This window comes from Oncorhynchus clarkii, chromosome 16 (genome assembly GCF_045791955.1).
Source record: "Oncorhynchus clarkii lewisi isolate Uvic-CL-2024 chromosome 16, UVic_Ocla_1.0, whole genome shotgun sequence".
In the NCBI taxonomy this organism is placed as follows: domain Eukaryota; kingdom Metazoa; phylum Chordata; class Actinopteri; order Salmoniformes; family Salmonidae; genus Oncorhynchus; species Oncorhynchus clarkii.
Genome location: NC_092162.1, coordinates 6,277,887 through 6,289,572, shown reverse-complemented (window position 1 = coordinate 6,289,572; position 11,686 = coordinate 6,277,887). Strand labels below are relative to the sequence as shown.

General features: G+C 37.4%; 1 protein-coding gene across 1 annotated transcript in view; it reads left to right on the top strand.

Annotated features, from left to right (window-relative positions):
• The window catches only part of LOC139367896 (uncharacterized), a 16,004-nt gene extending 6,970 nt beyond the window's left edge, over positions 1 to 9,034 (top strand). The window contains exons 3-4 of the mRNA XM_071106266.1: positions 7,263 to 7,428; positions 8,151 to 9,034. Coding sequence (XP_070962367.1) covers positions 7,263 to 7,428; positions 8,151 to 8,269 — 285 coding nt within the window. The 3' untranslated portion in view covers positions 8,270 to 9,034. The remainder of the gene's footprint in view (positions 1 to 7,262; positions 7,429 to 8,150) is intronic.
• Positions 9,035 to 11,686: the final 2,652 nt, after the last annotated feature.

The following is an 11,686-nucleotide window of genomic DNA, read 5'->3' as shown; positions in this document are numbered from 1 at the left end:
AGTATAAATCCCTATGTAGAGTATACATCCCTATATAGTGTATGATTCCCTATATAGTGTATAAATCCCTATGTAGAGTATAAATCCCTATGTAGAGTATACATCCCTATATAGTGTATAAATCCCTATATAGTGTATGATTCCCTATATAGTGTATACATCCCTATATAGTGTATAAATCCCTATATAGTGTATGATTCCCTATATAGTGTATACATCCCTATATAGAGTATACATCCCTATATAGTGTATGATTCCCTATATAGTGTATAAATCCCTATATAGTGTATAAATCCCTATGTAGAGTATACATCCCTATATAGTGTATAAATCGCTATATAGTGTATGATTCCCTATATAGTGTATGAATCCCTATATAGAGTATGCATCCCTATATAGTGTATAAATCCCTATATAGTGTATAAATCCCTATATAGTGTGTAAATCCCTATATAGTATGTAAATCCCTATATAGTGTATAAATCCCTATATAGTGTGTAAATTCCTATATAGTGTGTAAATTCCTATAGTGTGTATAAATCCCTATAGAGTGTATAAATCCCTATATAGTGTGTAAATCCCTATATAGTGTATAAATCCCTATATAGTGTGTAAATCCATATATAGTGTATAAATCCCTATAGAGTGTATACATCCCTATATAGTGTATAAATCCCTATATAGCGTGTAAATCCCTATATAGTGTATAAATCCCTATATAGTGTGTAAATTCCTATATAGTGTGTAAATTCCTATATAGCGTGTAAATCCCTATAGTGTGTATAAATCCCTATAGAGTGTATAAATCCCTATATAGTGTGTAAATCCCTATATAGTGTATAAATCCCTATATAGTGTGTAAATCCATATATAGTGTATAAATCCCTATAGAGTGTATACATCCCTATATAGTGTATAAATCCCTATATAGTGTATAAATCCCTATATAGTGTATAAATCCCTATATAGTGTATAAATCCCTATAGAGTGTATAAATCCCTATAGAGTGTATAAATCCCTATATAGTGTATAAATCCCTATATAGTGTATAAATCCCTATATAGTGTGTAAATCCATATAGAGTGTGTAAATTCCTATATAGTTTGTAAATTCCTATATAGCGTGTAAATCCCTATAGAGTGTATAAATCCCTATAGAGTGTATAAATCCCTATATAGTGTATAAATCCCTATATAGTGTGTAAATCCCTATATAGTGTATAAATCCCTATAGAGTGTATACATCCCTATATAGTGTATACATCCCTATATAGTGTATAAATCCCTATACAGTGTATAAATCCCTATAGAGTGTATAAATCCCTATATAGTGTATAAATCCCTATATAGTGTATAAATCCCTATATAGTGTGTAAATCCCTATATAGTGTGTAAATCCCTATATAGTGTATAAATCCTTATATAGTGTATAAATCCCTATATAGTGTGTAAATTCCTATATAGTGTGTAAATTCCTATATAGCGTGTAAATCCCTATAGCTTGTATAAATCCCTATAGAGTATATAAATCCCTATATAGTGTGTAAATCCATATATAGTGTATAAATCCCTATAGAGTGTATACATCCCTATATAGTGTATAAATCCCTATATAGTGTATAAATCCCTATATAGTGTATAAATCCCTATAGAGTGTATAAATCCCTATATAGTGTATAAATCCCTATATAGTGTATAAATCCCTATATAGTGTGTAAATCCCTATAGAGTGTGTAAATTCCTATATAGTGTGTAAATTCCTATATAGCGTGTAAATCCCTATAGAGTGTATAAATCCCTATAGAGTGTATAAATCCCTATATAGTGTGTAAATACCTATATAGTGTATAAATCCCTATAGAGTGTATACATCCCTATATAGTGTATACATCCCTATATAGTGTATAAATCCCTATATAGTGTATAAATCCCTATAGAGTGTATAAATCCCTATATAGTGTATAAATCCCTATATAGTGTGTAAATCCCTATATAGTGTATAAATCCCTATATAGTGTGCAAATCCCTATATAGTGTATAAATCCCTATATAGTGTATAAATCGCTATATAGTGTATGATTCCCTATATAGTGTATGAATCCCTATATAGAGTATGCATCCCTATATAGTGTATAAATCCCTATATAGTGTATAAATCCCTATATAGTGTGTAAATCCCTATATAGTATATAAATCCCTATATAGTGTATAAATCCCTATATAGTGTGTAAATTCCTATATAGTGTGTAAATCCCTATAGCGTGTATAAATCCCTATAGAGTATATAAATCCCTATATAGTGTATAAATCCCTATATAGTGTGTAAATCCCTATATAGTGTATAAATCCCTATATAGTGTGCAAATCCCTATATAGTGTATAAATCCCTATATAGTGTATAAATCCCTATAGAGTGTATACATCCCTATATAGTGTATAAATCCCTATATAGTGTATAAATCCCTATATAGTGTAAAAATCCCTATATAGTGTATAAATCCCTATAGAGTGTATAAATCCCTATAGAGTGTATAAATCCCTATAGAGTGTATAAATCCCTATATAGTGTATAAATCCCTATATAGTGTGTAAATCCCTAACCACCTCCGTCTTACAGAGACTGGACTCTGTTTATCATGCAGCCTCCTCTGTCTTACAGAGACTGGACTCTGTTTATCATGCATCCTTGCGCTTTATTACAAATGCCAAGTCCCTCACCCACCATTGCACATTGTACCAAGTGGTAGGTTGGACGTCAATTTATACATGTAGAAAGATACATTTGTATGTGTTCATCAAGAAAGCCCTGTTGGGTAAACTCCCTCTTTACCTCTGTAGTCTGGTCTCCTTCACCACCAGCAGTTACCATACCAGGTCTGCTAGGTGGTTGCTACTTAAAGTCCCCAGGACATTCACAGTATTAGGCAAGACTGCCTTCTCTTGTGCACCAGAGGCATGGAATAGTCAATAATCCCTGCTTCATCTAGATATGTTAGTGCCCCTGAATGAATTTAAAATATTGACGTGAGACTCTGTTACAGAGGAGTGTAAATGCTTTATTTAGGCTGGATCATGTATTGATTGTTGTATGTTTTAATTCTGTCATGTATTGATTGTTGTATGTTTTAATTCTGTCATGTATTGATTGTTGTATGTTTTAATTCTGTCATGTATTGATTGTTGTATGTTTTAATTCTGTCATGTATTGATTGTTGCTGCCTTCTTGGCCAGGTCTCACTTGAAAAAGAGACTCTTTTCCAGGTTAAATAAAGTATAGAATGTATAAATCCCTATATATAGAATGTATAAATCCCTATATAGAATGTATAAATCCCTATATAGAATGTATAAATCCCTATATAGAATGTATAAATCCCTATATAGAGAATGTATAAATCCCTATATAGAATGTATAAATCCCTATATATAGAATGTATAAATCCCTATATATAGAATGTATAAATCCCTATATAGAATGTATAAATCCCTATATAGAATGTATAAATCCCTATATAGAATGTATAAATCCCTATATATAGAATGTATAAATCCCTATATATAGAATGTATAAATCCCTATATAGAGAATGTATAAATCCCTATATAGAATGTATAAATCCCTATATATAGAATGTATAAATCCCTATATAGAATGTATAAATCCCGATATAGAATGTATAAATCCCTATATATAGAATGTATAAATCCCTATATATAGAATGTATAAATCCCTATATAGAATGTATAAATCCCTATATAGAATGTATAAATCCCTATATAGAATGTATAAATCCCTATATAGAATGTATAAATCCCTATATATAGAATGTATAAATCCCTATATAGAATGTATAAATCCCTATATAGAATGTATAAATCCCTATATAGAATGTATAAATCCCTATATATAGAATGTATAAATCCCTATATAGAATGTATAAATCCCTATATAGAATGTATAAATCCCTATATAGAATGTATAAATCCCTATATAGAATGTATAAATCCCTATATAGAATGTATAAATCCCTATATATAGAATGTATAAATCCCTATATATAGAATGTATAAATCCCTATATAGAATGTATAAATCCCTATATATAGAATGTATAAATCCCTATATAGAATGTATAAATCCCTATATAGAATGTATAAATCCCTATATAGAATGTATAAATCCCTATATAGAGAATGTATAAATCCCTATATAGAATGTATAAATCCCTATATATAGAATGTATAATTATACACAGGCAGTTAGAAAAGCCAAGGCTAGCTTTTTCAAGCAGAAATTTGCTTCTTGCAACACTAACTCAAAAAAGTTCTGGGACACTGTAAAGTCCATGGAGAATAAGAACACCTCCTCCCAGCTGCCCACTGCACTGAAGATAGGAAACACTGTCACCACTGATAAATCCACCATAATTGAACATTTCAATAAGCATTTTTCTACTGCTGGCCATGCTTTCCACCTGGCTACTCCTACCCCTGTCAACAGCACTGCACCCCCAACAGCAACTCGCCCAAGCCTTCCCCATTTCTCCTTCTCCCAAATCCATTCAGCTGATGTTCTGAAAGAGCTGCAAAATCTGGACCCCTACAAATCAGCCGGGCTAGACAATCTGGACCCTTTCTTTCTAAAATTATCTGCCGAAATTGTTGCCACCCCTATTACTAGCCTGTTCAACCTCTCTTTCGTGTCGTCTGAGATTCCCAAAGATTGGAAAGCAGCTGTGGTCATCCCCCTCTTCAAAGGGGGGGACACTCTTGACCCAAACTGCTACAGACCTATATCTATCCTACCATGCCTTTCTAAGGTCTTCGAAAGCCAAGTCAACAAACAGATTACCGACCATTTCGAATCTCACCATACCTTCTCTGCTATGCAATCTGGTTTCAGAGCTGGTCATGGGTGCACCTCAGCCACGCTCAAGGTCCTAAACGATATCTTAACCGCCATCGATAAGAAACATTACTGTGCAGCCGTATTCATTGATCTGGCCAAGGCTTTCGACTCTGTCAATCACCACATCCTCATCGGCAGACTCAACAGCCTTGGTTTCTCAAATGATTGCCTCGCCTGGTTCACCAACTACTTCTCTGATAGAGTTCAGTGTGTCAAATCGGAGGGTCTGTTGTCCGGACCTCTGGCAGTCTCTATGGGGGTGCCACAGGGTTCAATTCTTGGACCGACTCTCTTCTCTGTATACATCAATGAGGTCGCTCTTGCTGCTGGTGAGTCTCTGATCCACCTCTACGCAGACGACACCATTCTGTATACTTCCGGCCCTTCTTTGGACACTGTGTTTACAACCCTCCAGGCAAGCTTCAATGCCATACAACTCTCCTTCCGTGGCCTCCAATTGCTCTTAAATACAAGTAAAACTAAATGCATGCTCTTCAACCGATCGCTACCTGCACCTACCCGCCTGTCCAACATCACTACTCTGGACGGCTCTGACTTAGAATACGTGGACAACTACAAATACTTAGGTGTCTGGTTAGGCTGTAAACTCTCCTTCCAGACCCATATCAAACATCTCCAATCCAAAGTTAAATCTAGAATTGGCTTCCTATTTCGCAACAAAGCATCCTTCACTCATGCTGCCAAACATACCCTTGTAAAACTGACCATCCTACCAATCCTCGACTTTGGCGATGTCATTTACAAAATAGCCTCCAATACCCTACTCAACAAATTGGATGCAGTCTATCACAGTGCAATCCGTTTTGTCACCAAAGCCCCATATACTACCCACCATTGCGACCTGTACGCTCTCGTTGGCTGGCCCTCGCTTCATACTCGTCGCCAAACCCACTGGCTCCATGTCATCTACAAGACCCTGCTAGGTAAAGTCCCCCCTTATCTCAGCTCGCTGGTCACCATAGCATCTCCCACCTGTAGCACACGCTCCAGCAGGTATATCTCTCTAGTCACCCCCAAAACCAATTCTTTCTTTGGCCGCCTCTCTTTCCAGTTCTCTGCTGCCAATGACTGGAACGAACTACAAAAATCTCTGAAACTGGAAACACTTATCTCCCTCACTAGCTTTAAGCACCAACTGTCAGAGCAGCTCACAGATTACTGCACCTGTACATAGCCCACCTATAATTTAGCCCAAACAACTACCTCTTTCCCAACTGTATTTAATTTATTTATTTATTTTGCTCCTTTGCACCCAGTTATTTTTATTTCTACTTTGCACATTCTTCCATTGCAAAACTACCATTCCAGTGTTTTACCTGCTATATTGTATTTACCTTGCCACCATGGCCTTTTTTGCCTTTACCTCCCTTCTCACCTCATTTGCTCACATTGTATATAGACTTGTTTATACTGTATTATTGACTGTATGTTTGTTTTACTCCATGTGTAACTCTGTGTCGTTGTATCTGTCGAACTGCTTTGCTTTATCTTGGCCAGGTCGCAATTGTAAATGAGAACTTGTTCTCAACTTGCCTACCTGGTTAAATAAAGGTAAAATAAATAAAATAAATAAATATATAGAATGTATAAATCCCTATAAATAGAATGTATAAATCCCTATATAGAATGTATACATTCCTATATATAGAATGTATAAATCCCTATATAGAATGTATACATTCCTATATATAGAATGTATAAATCCCTATATAGAATGTATAAATCCCTATATAGAATGTATAAATCCCTATATAGAATGTATAAATCCCTATATATAGAATGTATAAATCCCTATATATAGAATGTATAAATCCCTATATATAGAATGTATACATCCCTATATAGAATGTATAAATCCCTATATATAGAATGTATAAATCCCTATATAGAATGTATAAATCCCTATATACAGAATGTATAAATCCCTATATAGAATGTATAAATCCCTATATAGAATGTATAAATCCCTATATAGAATGTATAAATCCCTATATAGAATGTATAAATCCCTATATATAGAATGTATAAATCCCTATATATAGAATGTATAAATCCCTATATAGAATGTATAAATCCCTATATAGAATGTAGAAATTCTTATATAGAATGTAGAAATCCCTATATATAGAATGTATATATCCCTATATATAGAATGTATAAATCCCTATATAGAATGTATAAATCCCTATATATAGAATGTATAAATCCCTATATAGAATGCATAAATCCCTATATAGAATGTATAAATCCCTATATATAGAATGTATAAATCCCTATATAGAATGTATAAATCCCTATATAGAATATTTAAATCCTATGTATTATCCCAACACAGTTTGACATTGGCATCCCAGCCATGACTCAGTGCTGTAACCAGCTGGACAGTTGCTACGACACCTGTGGCTCCAACAAGTACCGCTGTGACTCCAAGTACCGCTGGTGTCTCCACGCTATCTGCTCTGACCTGAAGAAAAGCTTGGGGTTCGTGTCAAAGGTCAAAGGTGAGTTACTGTAGCCACGGGAGTATATACTCTCCTCCGCTCACTGACGTAGGCACTCACTCTCTTGAGCCAGCATGTTGGAAAAATCTGCCGTTCTGCCCTTGAGCAAGGCAGTTGACCCCCGACAACAATTGCTACCCGGCAGCCGATGACGTGGACGTCGATTAAGGCAGCCCCCCCCCCACCACACACCTCTCTGATTCAGACACATTTCAGTTGAATTCATTCAGTTGTACAACTGACTAGGTTTCCCCACGTCAGAAATCAGCTCAATGTAACGGATGAATCCATAGACTCTAACCACTTCTGGGAAAATTGGAAAACGCTAAACAAACAAACAACATGAATAGTTATCTATCCAAAATGGAGATGTATGGATAAACCACTTCTCCAATCTTTTTGGCTCTATAACAAAGAACAAGCAGCAAAAACCTGAACATGATCAAATACAGATCTCTCTCTCATCATAGCCCCTCTCACTCACTCTCAATTCAATTCAAACGTATGTTAACATTGCCAAAGCAAGTGAAGTAGATAATATACAAAAGTTAAATCAACAATAAAAATGAACAGTAAACATTACACTCCAAAAGAATAAAGACATTTCAAATGTCATATTATGTCTATATACAGTGTTGTAACAATGTGCAAATAGCTATTAAAAGTACAAAAGGGAAAATAATCTCTCTCAACCTTCTGTATCTCTCCCCCCCTCCGCTCAGCTTGTGAGACCGTAGCAGATGCTCTGTACAACACTGTGTGGACGCTGGGCTGCAGATCCTTCATGAACAGCCAGAGGGAAGCATGTTACTGTGAGGGAGAGGAGAGGGACGAGCTGTAGAGGACCAGGCTGGGACACAACACAACACTACTCAACACGAGAGAAAGCTGGGAGGAGAGGGACGAGCTATAGAGGACCAGGCTGGGACACAACACAACACTACTCAACACGAGAGAAAGCTGGGAGGAGAGGGACGAGCTATAGAGGACCAGGCTGGGACACAACACAACACTACTCAACACGAGAGAAAGCTGGGAGGAGAGGGACGCGCTATAGAGGACATGCAGGACAATATCCTCTTGCGAGAATCATCAATGGAAAGGGTGCTTGGAACTCAACATGGATTCATACAGTGGGACTTCACACCGCACAAATTAGAATATTACTTTATTATTAACTTAGAAAATATAACCATTTTTCTATTACCACATGAAAACACGACAGAGGTTTTACGCTTGATGAGGAAAGCCCTAACAAGACTTTACCAATGAGTTAATAGTGGTTATTATGTAGAATAAAAAATACTAACCCGAATGTAGCGTCGTGTCACACTGTCTTTATCTAACTTCTACCTATTTCTATTTTCTGAAACTTGACAGCGGATATTTATATTCCAAGTATATTTTCAGGAAAAGACTATGACTCCATTTAACATATTATTGTGTTATTATTTTATTAACATTACCTCAAACCCCCAAAAACAAAATCCTGATAGAGAACAGACCTTTCAGGCAGCATCATATCCCACATAAGAATACAAACTGTACCTGCTAACTGGGGCAATTTGATGTGCACTTTGTATGAAAACAAGCCCATGTCCCAAACGGCAACCTAACCCTACAAAGTGCACTACTTTTGACCACGGCATCATGAGGCTCTGGCCGAAAGTAGTGCACTTTGTAGGGAATAGGGTGTCATTAGGGACGCACTCCCGAAATAACCTAGTCTAACACAACACAAACACCAGTTAGTTGGACCTGTGCTGTTACTGACAGGCTACTTCCACAGCGCACAAATAAGTGTTATGTTGCACTGTATGTTATTATGTGTGTTGAGGTCCATTGACTGATGGGGAATATCAGGCTTTTTTTGTGTTATTTTTCTATGAATAAATTAATAACTAATTATACAATGTTGATGTGATAAGTTCACTTAAGGTACTGTAGGTACAGTAGTGGTATACAGTAGTGGTATACTGTAGTGGTATACAGTAGTGGTATAGAGTGGTGGTATAGAGTAGGGGTATACAGTAGTGGTATAGAGTGGTGGTATACAGTAGTGGTATACTGTAGTGGTATAGAGTAGGCGTATACAGTAGTGGTAAAGAGTGGTGGTATACTGTAGTGGTGTACAGAGTGGTGGTATACAGTAGTGGTATAGAGTGGTGGTATAGAGTGGTGGTATACAGTAGTGGTATAGAGTGGTGGTATACTGTAGTGGTATAGAGTGGTGGTTTCCTGTAGTGGTATAGAGTGGTGGTATACTGTAGTGGTATACAGTAGTGGTACAGAGTGGTGGTATACAGTAGTGGTATACTGTAGTGGTATAGAGTAGTGGTATACAGTGGTGGTATACTGTAGTGGTATACAGTAGTGGTATGCAGTAGTGGTATACAGTGGTGGTATACTGTAGTGGTATACAGTAGTGGTATAGAGTAGTGGGTATAGAGTAGTGGTATAGAGTGGTGATTTCTAGTCATGATACACCACATGTTTTCAGTTAATACTCATCAGGGTTTTTCAATGAGCTCCTCCCGGTGTCAGTCGTTCTGCTCTCTTTATCAACCTGGGGTGTCAGTCGTTCTGCTCTCTTTATCAACCTGGGGTGTCAGTCGTTCTGCTCTCTTTATTAACCCGGGGTGTCAGTCGTTCTGCTCTCTTTATTAACCTGGGGTGTCAGTCGTTCTGCTGTCTTTATTAACCCGGGGTGTCAGTCGTTCTGCTCTCTTGTCAAGCCAAACACGACAACTCTATAAGAAGTTGGCAAGAGAGCATAAACAGACTGGCAGTCAGGCTAGCTCTCCATACATCGGTTATATACTGTAAATTACACTGTTTGTCTATGGATATTACATATGTTCTTACTACACTTACACTGCATTCTGAAAGTATTCAGACCCCTTGACTTTTTTCACATTTTGTTATGTTACAGCATTATTCTAACATGTATTAAATTGTTTATTTCCCCTCATCAATTCACACACAATAATGACATCACAATACCCCATAATGACATCACAATACCCCATAATGACATCACAATACCCCATAATGACATCACAATACCCCATAATGACATCACAATACCCCATAAAAAAAAGCAAAAACAGGTTTAGAATGTATTTTTATTTATTTTTATACACAGAAATATCAGATTTACAAATTCAGACCCTTTCCTCAGTACTTTCTTGAAGCACCTTTGGCAGCATCGAGTCTTCTTGGGTATGATGCTACGAGCTTGGCACACCTTTTTTGGGGGAGTTTATCCCATTCTTCTTCACAGATCCTCTCAAGCTCTGTCAGGTTGGATGGGGAGTGTCGCTGCACAGCTATTTTCAGATTTCTCCAGAGATGTTCGATCTGGTTCAAGTCCGGGCTCTGGCTGGGCCACTCAAGGACATTCAGAGACTTGTCCCGAAGCCACTCCTGCGTTGTCTAGGCTGTGTGCTTAGGGTCGTTGTCCTGTTGGAAGGTGAACCTTCACCCCAATCTGAGGTCCTGAGCAAGTTTTCATTAAGGATATCTCTGTACTTTGCTCCGTTCATCTTTCCCTCGATCCTGACTAGTCTCCCATTCCCTGCCACTGAAAAGCATCCCCACAGCATGATGCTGTCACCACCATGCTTCACCGTAGGGATGGTGCCAGGTTTCCTCCAGACGTCACACTTGGCATTCAGGCCAAAGAGTCTAATCTTGGTTTCATCAGATCAGAGAATCTTGTTTCTCATCTCATCTGAGACCTTTAGGTGCCTTTAGGCAAACTTCAAGTGGGCTGTTATGTGCCTTTTACTGAGGAGTGGATTCCATTTGGCCACTATCATAAAGGCCTGATTGGTGGAGTACTGCAGTGGAAGATTCTCCCATCTCCACAGAGAAACTCTGGAGCTCTGTCAGAGTGACCATCAGGTTCTCGGTCACCTCCCTGACCAAGGCCCTTCTCCCCCGATTGCTCAGTTTGGCCGGGCGGCCAGCTCTAGGAAGAGTCTTGATGGTTCCAAACTTTTTACATTTAATAATAATGGAGGCCACTGTGTTCTTGGAGAACTTCAATTCTGCAGAAATGTTTTGGTACCCTTCCCCAGATCTGTGCCTCGACACAATCCTGTCTAGGAGTGCTACTGACAATTCCTCATCGCTTGGTTTTTGCACAATCAACTGTGGGACCTTATATAGACAGGTGTGTGCCTTTCCAAATAATTTACCACAGGTGGACTCCAAGTTGTAGAAAAATCTTAAGGATGATCAATGGAAACAGGAT